We start from the raw sequence: 15,843 nt of genomic DNA on the forward strand, positions 1-15,843 counted from the left end.
CAGCCCTAAGTGTTTGTAGCTGTACAACTGAAAACTAATTCCCAGCCTGAGCTCTGTTCTCCTGGGTGGCAGTTCCCCAGCACTTTCATATTATTTTCAAATGCTCATTGCCATAGAAGTTCTTTATGAATTGAGAAAAATGGTCCCTGGAATTTTTAAATGACTATCTTAGGAGGAAAACGATGGCCCACGAAGGATAAGGCAACAATGCAATTTACAAGGTGTGTAAATTGCGGGTCGCCATCTTCATCTCATTCCTATTTACCTGCTGCTGGAAAGCTTCAGATTTTGTGTTTCTGGCATGCTGAACACTTGGAAGATCAGAAAAGTCTCCCTGCTCATCATATGTTTTTTTTAGCAATAGCAGTAGACTTATATACCGCTTCATAGGGCTTTCAGCCCTCTCTAAGCGGTTTACAGAGAGTCAGCATATTGCCCCCAACAATCTGGGTCCTCATTTTACCCACCTCGGAAGGATGGAAGGCTGAGTCAACCCTGAGCCGGTGAGATTTGAACCGCTGAACTGCTGATCTAGCAGTAGCCTGCAGTGCTGCATTTAACCACTGCGCCACCTTGGCTCATGTTACCACCTTAATAGTTCAATACAGCATTCCCACGCAGCTAACAACGAATACGGTTAATAATCACAAAAAATAGTAACAGTGCCAGCAAAAAAGATACTACAACAAAGACGTCTACAAACTTGGGGTTTTTAAAAAGCTCCTTGAACAAAATACCAACGCCCGGGAGAATAAAAACTAAAAGCGGCACACATCAATCTTCTTGACCACTAGAGCAAGTCGTTTAGATTACAGCGGATGCTGTAGGTGAAGAGCCGCTCTCGGGCTTCGCCAAGAATACACCGGCCAGTCCCGCACCGCCACTGCCGCTGCCGCCTCCTCCTCCTCCTTCAGGCATCGGCTTCTCCCAATGCCCGCCCCTTCTCCGCTCTCCGCCTGCGCAGCCGCGCCCCTCCGTCGCCCTGAGAGAGGACGGAGCTGATGGCGGCTGCGCGCTGCAGGTGGTGGCCTCGCTGAGCGTTGGGTTGGTTAATGCTATAAGGGACTGCCAGCGGCGGCCTTCCGGGGTTGTTTTGTTTTTTTTAAGCAAGCCGGTGAGTTGTGCAGTTGCAGCCGAAGCCCCGCTTTTCCCCTCCCGAGCTGAGAAGGGGCAGGGTGATGCGTGAGTTTGGCGAGCGCCCCCTCCGGCTCGGGCTCGACTCTGGCAAAAGGCTGGGGACTCTTGCAAGAAGCCGGAGGCAACTACCTCTGAAAGATTCGGCTAAGTTTGCTCAGTGTCTAACTTCGCTGGGCTTCGAGGCTGGAATTCTAAGTACCCCCTTTACGCCCATCTTGCATTCAGATCCTAATCATGTTTACTTGGAAGGAGAAATGCTGAGTTTTGGCGAACTCTTGTTTGGAGCATGCTTTAAATCTACAACCTTGCAAACTACGTTCCTTGAAAGTTCACATTGAATTCAGTAGGACTTCCTGTTAAACACATGGGTAGCCCATGCCGTTGTAGAGTTATGTTTACCTGTTTCCATTCATTTTAACTGGTTTAAGCATAACTTGATTGCATTGGGTTGTGCTGTTATGAGAACAGCTCTGCATTTACTATTTGACATACTGTACCTGGATGGGAATCCTGTTTGGGTACTTGTTTTTAAATGCAACTCATATTAAAACTATGATTTTGGATGGGGCTTGACCCCAGACACTATCTGGCACAATTTTGAATATTGATAGGCATGCTAATTACAAAAATATACAAAATATAGGCAGTATTCTGTCTTGATATCAGTTTTCCTTCAGTTTGTTCTGAGGATCCTTACAAGGCGGTACCTAATTCTCATTAAAGAATTCCATTCCAGTAGCAAATGAGTGCAGTTTTTGATACCCTATTGATGTTTATGTTTATTAGATGCTCTTCTGTCTTTGATGTTCCATGATAACATATCTTAATAAAACTGATTTGCAATAATGTATACCGATAATGTTTTCTATATTCAGCCAAGAAAACAATTAGTTATAAAAGTTGAATTGTCATTGTCTAATCTTCATGACTGTAAACTTTTAAGTACTTTTAAATGTGAAATTATAAACTAAGTGTTGGAAAATTGAGTAGATAGAAGTAAAACATGCTGAAAAGCTGAGAAGAAAGTAAAATCTTTTTTCACCAATTAAAACCATTTTTATTTGACAGGACTAACTGAAAAACAAAACTTTGGGAGGAATCTAAGAAGCCTTCAGCCAAAGTGCAGAGCATTAAAAGAAAATCAGATTTTGATTTATCTGTCTAAGGTAAAAATATTTTGGAAAGATTTTTATTCATTTATAATGGAATACTGGATCTATGTGATATGTCTACACACTACATATACATTTACTTTTCAGTAGAAAAGAAAGAGGAAAATAAAGGTTAGTTTTTGTAGAACTAAAACAGGTTGTGGTTGTCATAAACATATGCAAGTATTGTTACAACATAAAATGTCATTTAGTCGCTATCTCTTTTTTCATTTTTTTAAAAATGAATATCCATTTTCAGTGACCTTAGCATAGAGCAATCTTTGGCTATAAAATATTGATTTATTTTAGAAGTCTTCATCTCTTGTTCAGACACGCTGATATTTTGTTCTCAATAAGAGAACTGGCTTATTCTGTAATGTAGCTTAAAACCTAGAACTTACAAATACTATGTATTTCTTTCTTCTTTTTCCCTAATGAAAAAGACAAAAATGTCAGGTATCAAGAGGCCTGTAGAGGAGATGGATCCAGACTATGAAGAGATCTCAGTTGCACCTACAAATAAACATCATAAAGCATCAGAACAATCTGGTAAAATTTCTTTTAAAAATGAAGAACAGTATGTGAATAAAAACTAAGATTAAAACCAATCTTAAATCTCAATTTTTTATTTTTTATTTCACAAATGTATAAACATGTTTCATTGTGTTTGAACTCTTTTTACATAGCTCGAGATGCTGCAGTACAGAAGATTGAAGCAATTATTAAAGAACAGTTTTCTATAGAAATGAAAAATAAAGAACATGAGATTCAAGTGATTGATCAGGTATATAGATAACATGTTTATTATAAATTGAGAAACAGAAGCAGGGATTTGTGCAGCCATTTCCTAAATGGATTTTCCTTTTGACAGCGGCTGATCGAAGCAAGAAGAATGATGGATAAACTACGAGCCTGCATTGTGGCGAACTACTATGCTTCTGCTGGACTCTTTAAAGTTGGGGAGGTAAGTAGTGCATATATGAGTAGTGACAGGTTATCTTGCCTTAATCTACATCAGGCTTTCCCAAAGTGCTCAGTGTTGATCCCCTTGGTTTGATGGGATAATCCATTGATGTTGTTATTTGTAGAGCTATTGCTTAAAGTAGTATTCATTAAATAATATTCATATAATGCTTGGGAGTCAATTAACAACCTGAAATGTCATGAAGGGGTCAATGAACTGAAGTGTCGGGGAACTCCTGTTTCAAACGTTGACATTCCTGTATTTAAAAATACAGGTTGCAAAGAAGTTATTGAAAGGAGTCCTAGTCATAAACCATGAGTGCATTTCAGGTGTCCCTCCAGATATTTTTAAACTATATGCTGGTTAAACACACTAGGTATTTTTTAAAATAATAAAACACCAAATTGATTAATAACATTGAGAAAAACAATTAAAAAGGCTACGATGGAAGAAGTTTATATCATGAACAAAGCAACTCTAAAAAAGTGACCAAAATTGAAAGTTAAAAGTTCTTTTTCTTGTCTCTTTCTTATTAAAAAAATTTCAGGTGTTGAGAAATAATGCCTATTGGGAAACTACTGCTGCAAATCAGAAGCAGATTTATGTAGTTTCAAAGAAGGTAGAGAGTGAACTACATAGCTATCTTTCCTCTGTGAACACACTGTTAAAACAAGTTTTAGTATTCTATATCAATCCCAAAAATTATATGACCGAGCTACTTATAAGAGCAGCTCTGATGGTGATGTAGTATTGTCATCTGATGTTTTAATTTTGCTATTCAATCCCTAGCTCAGTGGTAGACATACATGTTCCATACTCTTTATCCTTGGTTTCCTGCCTGCTGCCTCCTTTTTAAGAGGATCAAGAAGCATTTACTATGAAAAGCTACAGAGATTCTGATTGCAGCTATTTTTAAAGTAGAACTGGACTGAAAATATTTCGCAATGTCTGAAGGATTTGCGCCTAATCAGCAACAATTTTAACCCAGGTTTTTAATAAATAGGCCTGCTTCTTCGAGTCCTGCCTGCCTTTAGGTATAATCAGTACTGGAATTGTCCATAAGATCCATAGACGTGTCTTATGTACCAGGTTGCAGGTGGGGTTTAGTGGGGATTAGTTAAAAAAATCTGCAAGATTGACATCTGCTCTCCTCATTTATACTAAAACAAACAAATAAATGCCGTTCTATTTCAGGGAATAAAGACTTGTGATTCTATGGTTTTTAACCATCCAACCATCAAGAAATTTTTAGAATCTCCATCCCGATCATCCTCTCCTGCTAATCAGGGCTCAGAAACCCTGTCAGTCAATCATTCAGAGAGTGAATCATCTCAGCACATGGAATATATGTTGGGAAAAGACAATGGTAGTCTGGATGTGGAAGAAAGAGTGCCAAGCAAACTTGACTTGACTCTGCACAAGAATGCTGGACAGGTGATTTGACAACATTGTGTTAAAATAATTTTCAGAAGCAAAAGTTCTTTTGTAATAACATGGCAAAAGGAATGCTTTTTCCCTTATTGGAAGCTCTATAAATACCATTGTAAAGAACACAAGCATTTTCTACCTACCAGTATTTGCTATTGGTGGAATCATATGTATGTGAACTTTCCCCTACCTGGTGCACTATCAATATGTAGGATTTTAATTTCCATAGTTTCCAGCTAGCATGGTCAAAAGGAGATATGGGATTTCCAGCAATCTAAAGGTATTAGGTTAAATGATACTTCTGAAGTGTTCATAGTTTTGGCTTCCAGTTTGTGGCATATGAGTAACAGAGTTTATGCAGTTTTTAGAATATTCCAAGCAGAAATAGATTAGGATTTTAAATTGTGAGCATGGTCCATTTTCTTTAGAAGAGTGGAAGCCAGTTCTCATTTCCTAAAGTAATTGGGAATTTGATTAATAGATAAAGCACTCACAGAAATAGCCTGGCTGAAATTGTCACGTCAGACTCTTCAGTAGTTTTGCATGTTGATATTCCCTTAATAATGCAAGGTTAATGTTGTTTTGGATAGGATCATATAACATAGCCTAGAATTTCAAGAATTTTTCCCTGTATCTCTAATCTCCACCTATTGCCTCTTCAATTCTGCTTGCATTTAAAAAACTAAAAGCTTTAGCCTGGATGAAACTACATTTCTCTTTAATTTTCCACTTTGCTTGGATCACTTTCTATCCAAAGATTGCAGCATTTTAAGATACTTTCCTTCAACGCTCCTAGGCCATACTTCCAGAGCAGGGTTTTTCAGACTTAGTTTCTCATGGAATGACATCAAGCTCTTGTGGAACAAAGGACAAAAAGAAAAGAAAAAAACAGGGCAAAAAACAAAACAACCCCAGCACCCAGGTGATCTGTGCTCATGAGGTTCCAGGACATTTTTTAAAGTAAAGATTTAAAATTTTGAAAACTTCTGGAGTTCTTTTTTGCATTGTAACATGCTCAAAACCAAATCTAATGATTTTGTAAGAACTGGGTGCCAGTTTTTACTTTTAGAGATTATGTAAAGCTAGGTAGAAGTTCAACAGTAGAAAGGTTTACACATTTTTTTTTAAATGCTTGCAACCTCCGTCAAAAATCTTTCTTCCTGAACATCCTTATTTCTAAACATTCCATCTTTAGGGCATGTCTGGTGTTTCAAGAGATTATGAAGCAGAGCTGAGAAAGGCTGTTTTTTCAAATGAAGAACATTCACGATTATACGTGAAGAAAACAATAGTAGTTGGTAATGTTTCCAAGTAAGTATTCAAAGTGGTTCTTTTCTCTTTTGATATCCACTCCAAATATGGATTGAAATTAGAAGAGAGATGATGAAATTATGGAATTAGTAAAGCCCTTGGTGTCCTCGGTTTGCTTGCAGACTTTTCATTATCCAAGTAGATAATGTCATCAGTGTTAATATGGAATCCATAAACAAACTGATTGCCATTTTGTTCCAATAATACCTTAACCATTATTATTAGACAAACTTGTTGTTTCAGGGAAAAATCAATCCATAGCATGCTTTCTTTATTGTAGTTTTGAAGGCAGAAGGCAACTGCTGTTTTGGATAATGTTGATTGGAAGTGTTCTGAGTACTTGAAGAGTTGCTTAGCTCCTCCTCCAGCCCCTATTTATATTCCATTCTGACATTTCCTGGTGAACATTTCAGGAAGCATATACTACCTCAAATAACTCACTGGAGTGCCTCATCTTAGCTTTATATGACACCTGGCAAGAACACTTAATGGGACAATATAGATAAATGACGATGATTACAGTTGTACTAGGCATATTTCCCCTTCCAACCTGTATTAGAGAATTGACTGGATAATGCTGCTTGAAGCCACAGTAGATAGCTCTAAGCAGCTATTCCCAGGACTCTGAAAGGAAGGATGTTGGAGGAAGTTATTTGTTTTCCTACATGATGTTTTTATACATCGGTTTGTTAGTCACCTAAAAAGGACAGTACAATCTTTCTCCTTCTGGTTTCATTTTTTTTATTTTCTCTCCTCCTGGAAAAAACCCAACAGTAGCATGTTTTTATTTTTTCCTATAGGTGAAGGGAAAAGGAGGGCATTTTCCAGTGTAAAAGCAAGCATCTCCTCAACATATAACTTTTTTTCATTATCATGATTAAAGGAATGACCAAGCATTTGGTAAATGAAGGATTTTCCTGAAGAAACATTCTTCTCTGTCACAAAGAGTACCATAACAGCCTTTCATTCCACTATTTAGGATTGCTTACTTAGTGATGCAGTAGAATTAACTTTGGTGAGTTTTTTTTTAATGTCTTCCAGATACATTCCTCCTGATAAGAGGGAGGAAAATGACCAATCTACCCATAAATGGATGGTGTACGTAAGAGGTTCCCGACGAGAGCCAAGCATTGATCATTTTGTTAAGAAAGTCTGGTTTTTCCTTCATCCCAGCTATAAACCTAACGATCTCGTTGAAGTCAGGTAACACAGATTTCATTGAAATCACCTGAATAATTTGATTTCAAATGCTCTATCTTTTCCACAACTTCCTCATCTCTTGTATCTGTTGGTAACGTTCTGGATAGAATTGCTGTTGAAGTAGAAAATGCACCACTTAATGGTATTCCTTGGATCCAATATTATCAATGGCATAGCATCTCCAAGCAAACTCAGTAACTCGGAATACCTTTCTGTCGGCTCTTCTGGTTTCTCAGATAAAGCATATCCTGGATAGAAGAATTTCATTTCATGTATTTAGTTATTTTAAATTAGCATGACATTTTCATTATCCTCGTTTCAAGACTCAAACATTCCTTGGTATTTTTTCATTATTTTTAAAATAATATTTGTTATAATAAGAAATAACTAAAGCCTCCAATGTCCATATTTGTAGAGAACCTCCTTTCCATCTGACGAGGCGGGGCTGGGGAGAGTTTCCAGTGCGGGTTCAGATTCACTTTAAGGATAACCGAAACAAAAGGATTGACATTATACACCATCTCAAGGTAATACTGTAGTATTCCATGATACGATGCCTAGTTTTGTTCCACTTTTTTTTTTTTTTTTACTCTTTCTCAAGGAAATAGTCAGTGTGGTTTTGGGTTTTATAAAGTAAAATAAACATAACAAATAATGTGTATGAAAGATATCTGAAATATAACATGATTGTGGGGGGTTTTCCCCGTGTTGATCTATTACACATGCAAAGTATAGCAACTGTATGTTCTTGGAAAAAATAAAGGGCAAACCTAAAAATGGGAAAATCTAAAAGAGGTCCATAAGGGTAAAGAAATGTTGTTTATAACTTTGTTTTACAAAGGAAAATTCAAGAGAAGACCCAAGAAAATAATTATTCTAAAGGATTCCTTTCTGAAATAAAGAACTATAATAAAGTGCCTATGGTCATATGTGTTCTATATGTGCACATATGGAGCTCCAAATAATGTTAAATATAAGGTTTTTTTTTGCTAAGTTGTATGTGCAGAAGTCAGCATTACTTAATAATTTTTTTAAAATAACACCAGATATCATCTATGGGACACCCAAAATTATTTAAATTACATTATTTTTTACTGAATAGGCTTTAAAAAATAAAAAAAATGTCAAGGTTTCTGGGAATTTCAAGCAGAAATACTGGGAAAATACAAGAATGTTTAAATATTCAGGTTTTTAAAACATCCGTACCTATAATGATTGTCAGTGCATAAATCAAAGCATAGCCAAGAATTGTTTCTGTCAGATTCAAGAATTTCCCTTCTCCCCAGATAAAAAGGAAATCATCCCAAAAGATCCTTTTGTGACTGTCACAAATTATAGACTGCCATCTTGCAATCATTTGAGGGTAGGCTTTCTGGTGGTATTTACTTTTTGGAATTTTCTCCTCCTAACACTCAGAAGGTGGCTACTATTTTTCAGGCTTCCTTTAGCTGCTAAGACAACCCTTTCAAGAATAAATTTCCAAAGTTATAAAAGATCTGATAAGTAGGTTTATTGTAGAAAAGCTTTGAAGCCATTACAAAAGAATTCAAGCAACCACAATGTATTAAACCACAAGTCCTACTTAGTGAAATTAGGGTTCACATTCTCTTGCTTCTTCTGCTGTCTGGGCAGAAGCTAGATAGACTAGAACAGTGGTCCCCAAACTTGGCAACTTTTAAGACTTGTGGACTTGGCTGGCTGGAGAATTCTGGGAGTTGAAGTCCACAAGTCTTAAAGTTGCCAAGTTTGGGAACCACTGGACTAGAATGAGCCTTCTGATACCAAATATTCTCTTTCTTAATTTCTCAATCGGTGAGTGACCTAGAGTGCCTGAAGCATTTTTAGTATTCCACAAACATTGGGTAGTTTTAATCCACTTTGAATTCATGTATTTGTTCTTTTCAAGTATTTGGAAGTAGATATAGCTGCTAAATGATACATGTTTGAGCAGGAGGCCTATTCACAATCTGCCTCCTGGTTTAGTACTGTTTATACATGGTTGTGTAAGAACATACTGGATTGCTTTGCCACCTGTTGAAGACATACTTTGTTTTCCAAGCCTTGAGACAACAATTTCTCATTTCACATCCATTAATAAGTATGCTTTGTATTTTCTGTTTTAACACTTGCTTTATTTTGAGATTTAGATTTGACTGTAAACTGCTTAAATATTGTTAAAGTTATATGAAAGCTTGTAATAAAGCAGTATGTAAATATTTTAAACGTATAAATATCAACCCAACATTGGGGCATATGAACAAGAATTTGACCATTAATAAATACTCATTATTTTACTATCGGGAAAAAAGTAATTCATGTATGGGTGATTTGAAGCACATGCATAGCTCCTTGTAACTTTGTACTTAAATTAATTTACTTTTACATAATACTATTTTCTCTTGGGGATCCTTTAGGGGGAGAAAATGTCGGTTAAAAACTATTTTGCATTTCTTTTGCCCTCTTTGGAAATTTAAGATTTATTGCCATCCATAAAGCTGTTTACTAAATGTTGCCATTTCTCTTGCTTCCCACATCTTGAGAATATGGCGAATCCATTGTGCATATTAATCCTGTCTTCCTGTAGTGAATTGGAACTATTCCTGGTGTCGTATCACCTGCAAATCAGAGGAACATAATGGAGATGCTGAGCAGCTCCATGGGATGCTATGGAGCCTTTCTCCCTTAGCTGTCTTTCATTGTGACCCTGATTCGTTACAGGTTTTTTTATGCTTCATTTCATGTAGTTTGAATGCTCATCTTTTATACTGCATTGTAAGATTCCATTATCTTGAAAGACATTGACTCAAGTCAGAATACAACGCATCCTTTTATTTCCTCTTTTTTTCTTTTTTGCATATCCAGAGAAAACAGAGCAAATACAAAATACTTGGAAATAACAAATACATAAATTCAAAGTGGATTAAAACCAGGCAACGTTTGAGGAATTCTAAAATACTGAGGACAGCCCAGGTCACTCACTGATTGATAAATTAAGAGATAGAATATTTGGTATCAGGATGCTGGGTTTTTTAAAAATTATTCTTGATAAATTATTGTTTAAAAATAATTCAAACGAAAGCAATATAGCTTTTTTAATATTTGAGTTTGGTGAAGAAGCAGCAAGGTTTGTATGTATTGAAATGGTTTAACAGATACTTTATGTCAAAAATAGGGGCTTTTTAAAATCTTATTTTCTATTTCTTACAGTTGGATAGAACATACACTGGTCTACAGACATTAGGGGCTGAAACGGTATGATTTGTTTTTACTTTGCTTAACTTTTTAAAATATTGGTAGGAAAAATGAGAGACTTTTTTGTTTTTGTTTTTAAAGTATTCACAATAAATATCTTTCAAGCAGCCATAATGCCAAAGTATGGATCTATTGAATTTGTGTATTATTAGCGACAGAAGGTTGGATAGGTCACAAACAAATATGAATGGTGCCCCCATTGATAAATTACATACATTTTGCTTGAATATAAAGTTTTTGTAAGCTGGGTGAGCAATATGTGGCCTCTACGTGTCACTGAACAACAACTTCATTGTACTAGCCAGTATAACCAATGGTGACAATTGTTGAAAGTTGCAACATCTGGAGAGCCACATGCTATCTATACCTAATCTAGAAGCTTCAACAAATGGAAATTTTGTAATCTAAGCTAATGTTTGCAGAATCCTGGTGGGAAACCACCCAGATTGTTGAAAATAGTTCTGAGAAACATAGCTGAAAATCTGAGAGAACATGTACTTTTCTCCATGTTGTTCTACACCCACTGTATTGTCCGGTTCTGTTAACCTTTTAAGGCAAGTCCAGACAACGAGCTATTTTTTTTGAGAATTTTTTTTATTGTTTTAGTTAAACAAAGGAAACAAAAAAAAATCATCTTTTGTTAATAGGTAGCAATATTTTTATTGTAAGATTACATTAACAAAATCTTGCAAGTTTGAAAATATTCCTTCCCTCCTCTTCTTTTGCTCTCTGGAAAATTAGAGAAGTCCCTTCTGAAACACATCTCATGCCATCTGTGCTTCTGTGGAATTTTGCATGATAATAGTCTAGTCTCTGGTTCTTCCTCCTGTCTCCCAAGTTTATTTCCACATACTATTACAGGTTGACACCACAGTTAAGTAGTAAGTCACAATTCCCCAGGCACTTAAGTCTTCATTTTGAATGCAGAGGGCCCAGTGTCATACCGGGTTTCCCTGAAAATAAGACAGGGTCTTATTTTCTTTTGACCCCCAAAATAAGCACTTGGCCTTATATTCGGGGAGGTCTTATTATTTTTGGGGTGCAGAAGGCGGTGAGCGTGGTCACCTCAAGGCTGTTGCTGTGTTGCAATATTTTCAGGGAGGGCTTATTTTAATACATGCGCTCAAATGCCTGATTGGGCTTATTATCCGAGGAGATCTTATTTTCAGGGAAACAGGGCGTATATTTTAATACCAAGGTGTTATGAAATTCTTTGAATATACTTGACTAAAAAAAACTATAATAAAATTGTCAGTTGCCCAACAGTAGTTTTCCTTCTCTTTTGAAAAGGTTGTGGATGTTGAGTTGCATCGGCATTCTCTTAAAGAAGAGTACCAATCGTCAGATTCTGATCTTTCTGACGCGCCTAACTCATTACATTTGCCATTAAACATGCCAGCACCTGTGAAAGCATCTTCACCAATAAAACAAGTACATGAATCCATCACAGATGTTTCCCTTGAAAAAGGTAAAGATGTATGTCCTCCTGTCTGAATTGAGATTATATCCATACATTGTTGAATAAAACTGGGAAGTTTGGTTGAATATTTTTTCTCTTGGGGAAAATTAGTCCCTAATTATATATCATTTCAACGGCAAAGACATGATAGAAACTCAAATCCTATCCTTAACTAGGAAAATTCTTCAGCTGTTTTTTTTTAAAATAAATGAATCAATTTCAAGAGGTTTTCAGCAGAACAAAGCTTTTTTTGCCCCACATATTTCTGTTTAAATTGATATATGTATCAAGAAAACTTTGCACCTCTCTTGTCTTCTCTCTTTACATTTCCACGCCAGGGCTCAGTGCTGAAGCTGAAAGGCATACAACCTTTTACGCCCTGCCATCATCTTTAGAACGGACTCCCACTAAGCTCCCAAGTCAGAAAGTTGCTTTTGGCTCCCACAGCAACTCAGCTTTTCAGCCAATTGCAGCCAGTTGCAAAATAGTGCCTCAGGGTCAAATCCCAAGCCCTGCTGAGTCTCCAGGCAAGTCTTTCCAGCCCATCACCATGAGCTGCAAGATTGTGTCAGGTATGGATAATTTGAAACCTATTTTAACATGTTAAGACTGTGGAAAGCATTTGAAGTAGGTGTTCCCCAAAGCATGTTTGCATGCATAACTCTTTCAAGCAGTGGCTTCTTTATGAAAGATTGCACAGCTTCTCTTCCTCAGGATTCTGAGCATATGTGTGCATACCAAGCATCTTTGCTTTGCTTGGAGTCCCAGACTATTCATACATGCATGGGCAGAAAGGGACAGTCTTCATAACAGGCAGGGCTAATTCTTTTAGAGGATATGGCTTCTTCATGTAGATGCACTTTATTCATGACGACGCACTTTTTCTGAAGTGCCTTTTTCAGTTCCTTTGCTTGGGCCTGTTACGTTTACATCTAATGAAAATAAGCCTGTTTACTTTGTATTGAAAACGTTATATTTATTTAGGGAACAGGGGGGAGGGGCAACCATGGCAAATATGCCGCTGGAGTAAATCCTGTTGTGTGGTGCTACTTAGTGAACACTGCTCTCCCTCCCTCCTCCTCCCTCTCTATCTGACTCACACAAAAACTGTCTGTGAGGTAGGCTTACTTTTACTTTACTAAAATCAAATCTCATAAATGGAAAGTATTCTTATTTATTGTAAAGGTCAAAGTGGTAAGATATAATGAATAGTCATGAGCTTAATATAAAGAATACAAAAAGGCATCTCTTGGAAGAAGCCTCACAAGATTTGCTACATCTGTTGTAATGAATAAAAGATGACGTTTTTAGATGCTACATCTCCCTGTCATTAGAGGAGCATGTTTCAGGAAGCAATGTGGTAAATTTTGAGGACTAATTTCTATCCTTTTAATAATTGAATGAGTTTCATATTTGAACTGTTATATTTGCTATTCATGTGTCTTGTAATTTAGGCATATCTGTCTTACATATAATTGGAACGCTTTTCTTTAGGTTCTCCAATATCAACTCCAAGTCCTTCTCCGCTACCTCGTACCCCAACATCGACTCCAGTGCACATGAAACAAGGAGCTGGGACCCCTGTAGTTAGCAACCCTTATGTTATTGTGGACAAGCCTGGCCAATCTGTTGGGGCATCAGTCACAAATGCAGGTGTGTTAGTATAGTTTCATTTTCTATTCTTTCCTGCTAATGTCAGTCTTCCTGTTTAGAAGGCAAAATACCAGATGAATCTCTTTTCCAACAGGTTGAACAAAGATGTGTGTGTTTCATTCCTTGTTTTTGATGTAGTGTAAGAAAAGATATACATCTATTTTAATGTATCTTGTTTTCTTATGTACTTTTTTCTTAAAAACTTACATGACTGTATCTGTGATGATCCGGGGGAAGGCAGAGAAGCAACACAGCCAGCTGATTGTTCGAACTTGTTCGAACTCCCCTTTATTCCTCCAACTTTCCCCCAAACGCTCTCACGTTTATGGCAAGTCCTGGAGCAATGCACTCACACACACCTCGAGCAGTCTCTGGTTGCGAGGCGCCCAGCAAAACACTACTACTAATAAGTGATGGTTACCAAGCAAATATTTGTTTCTTAGGGATACACTTATAAGTCTGAACTGGAACAATGTTTTCTATACCTATGTTTCAATCCAGAAAGAAATGTTTCTGGGTTTGGAAGAATGGGAGAATAGAAAAAGTTCAGATGGGTGAGCTATTGGGTTCCTGTTGACCTTAGCATGAAGTATAAAATACCCAACTGACCTGCCTGTTCTCCTCTCCTGCCCCTCACAATCTTTCCTGCATTTTCCTCTTCCTACTACTCCATAACTGTGGCCACTGCCAGTGCTTTTGGCATCATGTGAACATTTGAATGTTCATGCTGTGCTTGTTATACAATATATTGATTGAAAACTTTGTTTGATAATCATCTTGGGCTATTTTCATGGAGCTACAATGTCAATTCAGTTATGGCCCTTTTTTCAGTAGCGGTCATTCCTTTGTGTTTGAACTGTGTAGTTTCCTAGCAAATTACATAAAGGAGCCTACAGAACAGAGTGCTGACCCTTCTTATCTAGCAGTTGATTAGTGCTAGTTTTAAAGAGGAAGTAACTGAGAGTTTCCTGACCCATTCACCTACATTTTGCTTGGTTCTGATTGGACTGCAGTTTCACTAGTGCTGCATCTAGTAAAGCAGTGTACAAGAAGTTGCTGGCCCTCTCCTAAATTTCCCGGTATTGAGTGAAAGAAGTTGAGTGATGAATGAGCGTCTTTTCTCTGTCTCATATAGAGGGCAACAAATGACTTTCTACCGATAAACAGTATTCAAATTATTGATAATGCCTGCCAGCCCATGCCATGCTAGATTTTTCTGCAATTTCCAGACTTTCCAAGTTGGCATGGCTAGAAGAATTCTGGGAGCCATGGTGCTAACATTGGCAGAGGATACCCAGTTATAGGAACTTTACTGCGGTCCTCATGAACACGAATGTATCTTTTATCAGAATACCAGAATGTGTATTATATACTAATCAGGGGTCCTGCCAGTTCTAACCTCTTCTATAGAAGAGGTTCCACAGATTACAGTGCCGTTTAGAACCGGTTCTAGCTCCCTCCCCCCGTCCATCTGCACATCATCAAGATGAAGAGCGAGAAGAGGAATTCTGGGAGTTGAAGTCCACAAGTCTTAAAGTTGTCAAGTTTGAACACCCCTTGGGGGGGGGTGCTTTCTAAAGAGTTTGGGGTACAAGGGTCTTGTAATTTGACAGCTTTAAGGCTTGCGTGCTTCAAATGCCAGAGTTTCATAGCCAACATTTTGGTCACTAAGCAAGAGCATTGTTAAGTGAGTTTCACCACATTTTACAAGTTGGCCACACCCACCCAGTCACATGGCTGGCAAGCCACTCCCACAAAGCAGGCCACACCTACAGAATAGGTTCTAAAAACATTTGAAACCCACCACTGATACTAATGTCTGCTGTATTTCTCATAAACATAGGTAGCCCTGCAAGTAAAGTTACAAGTGCTTCCCAGTCGTCTCATGGAACAGGTTCTCCAGTCTCAAAAATTCATGGAAGCAGTTTTGTATCCTCTACAGTAAAGGTACAGACATTTGGCTAACCTTTCTAGTCTTTTAATAGTCTTCTATAAATCTGAATGCAACATGCTCCACTTTTACTTTCTTAAGTCTTTTTAAATGAGGCATGCTCCTACAAACATGTACATGTAATGTTTTCATTCAGGATGCTAGTTAAATAGTATCTCTATCCTCTCTTATTCTACCATGTTGACTCTTCTTAAATTTCCACCACTTTTCTCAAAGTGCGCTATGAGTTCTCCCACCCAAACTCTGCACATAATGGATTGTTTCTAGTACTTGACCAAAACATTCAGGCTTCTGTTTACAGGTAGTCCTCGACTTACAACCATTCATTTAGGGAGTG

At 37.3% G+C, this 15,843-nt stretch overlaps 1 protein-coding gene across 1 annotated transcript in view; it reads left to right on the forward strand.

Moving 5' to 3' along the window:
- Positions 1-964: 964 nt before the first annotated feature.
- The window catches only part of YEATS2 (YEATS domain containing 2), a 41,944-nt gene continuing 27,065 nt past the window's right edge, over positions 965-15,843 (forward strand). Inside the window, exons 1-14 of the mRNA XM_014052140.2 lie at positions 965-1,114; positions 2,206-2,303; positions 2,732-2,837; positions 2,975-3,072; positions 3,160-3,252; positions 4,447-4,686; positions 5,876-5,991; positions 7,033-7,194; positions 7,607-7,718; positions 10,399-10,443; positions 11,734-11,911; positions 12,241-12,474; positions 13,397-13,555; positions 15,399-15,502. Of these exons, the coding sequence (XP_013907615.2) occupies positions 2,738-2,837; positions 2,975-3,072; positions 3,160-3,252; positions 4,447-4,686; positions 5,876-5,991; positions 7,033-7,194; positions 7,607-7,718; positions 10,399-10,443; positions 11,734-11,911; positions 12,241-12,474; positions 13,397-13,555; positions 15,399-15,502 (1,641 nt within the window). The 5' untranslated portion in view covers positions 965-1,114; positions 2,206-2,303; positions 2,732-2,737. The remainder of the gene's footprint in view (positions 1,115-2,205; positions 2,304-2,731; positions 2,838-2,974; positions 3,073-3,159; positions 3,253-4,446; positions 4,687-5,875; positions 5,992-7,032; positions 7,195-7,606; positions 7,719-10,398; positions 10,444-11,733; positions 11,912-12,240; positions 12,475-13,396; positions 13,556-15,398; positions 15,503-15,843) is intronic.

This window comes from Thamnophis sirtalis, unplaced genomic scaffold, assembly GCF_051295495.1.
Source record: "Thamnophis sirtalis isolate CommonGarterSnake01/CBP01778 unplaced genomic scaffold, rThaSir2_p1.2 scaffold_11, whole genome shotgun sequence".
Lineage (NCBI taxonomy): Eukaryota > Metazoa > Chordata > Lepidosauria > Squamata > Natricidae > Thamnophis > Thamnophis sirtalis.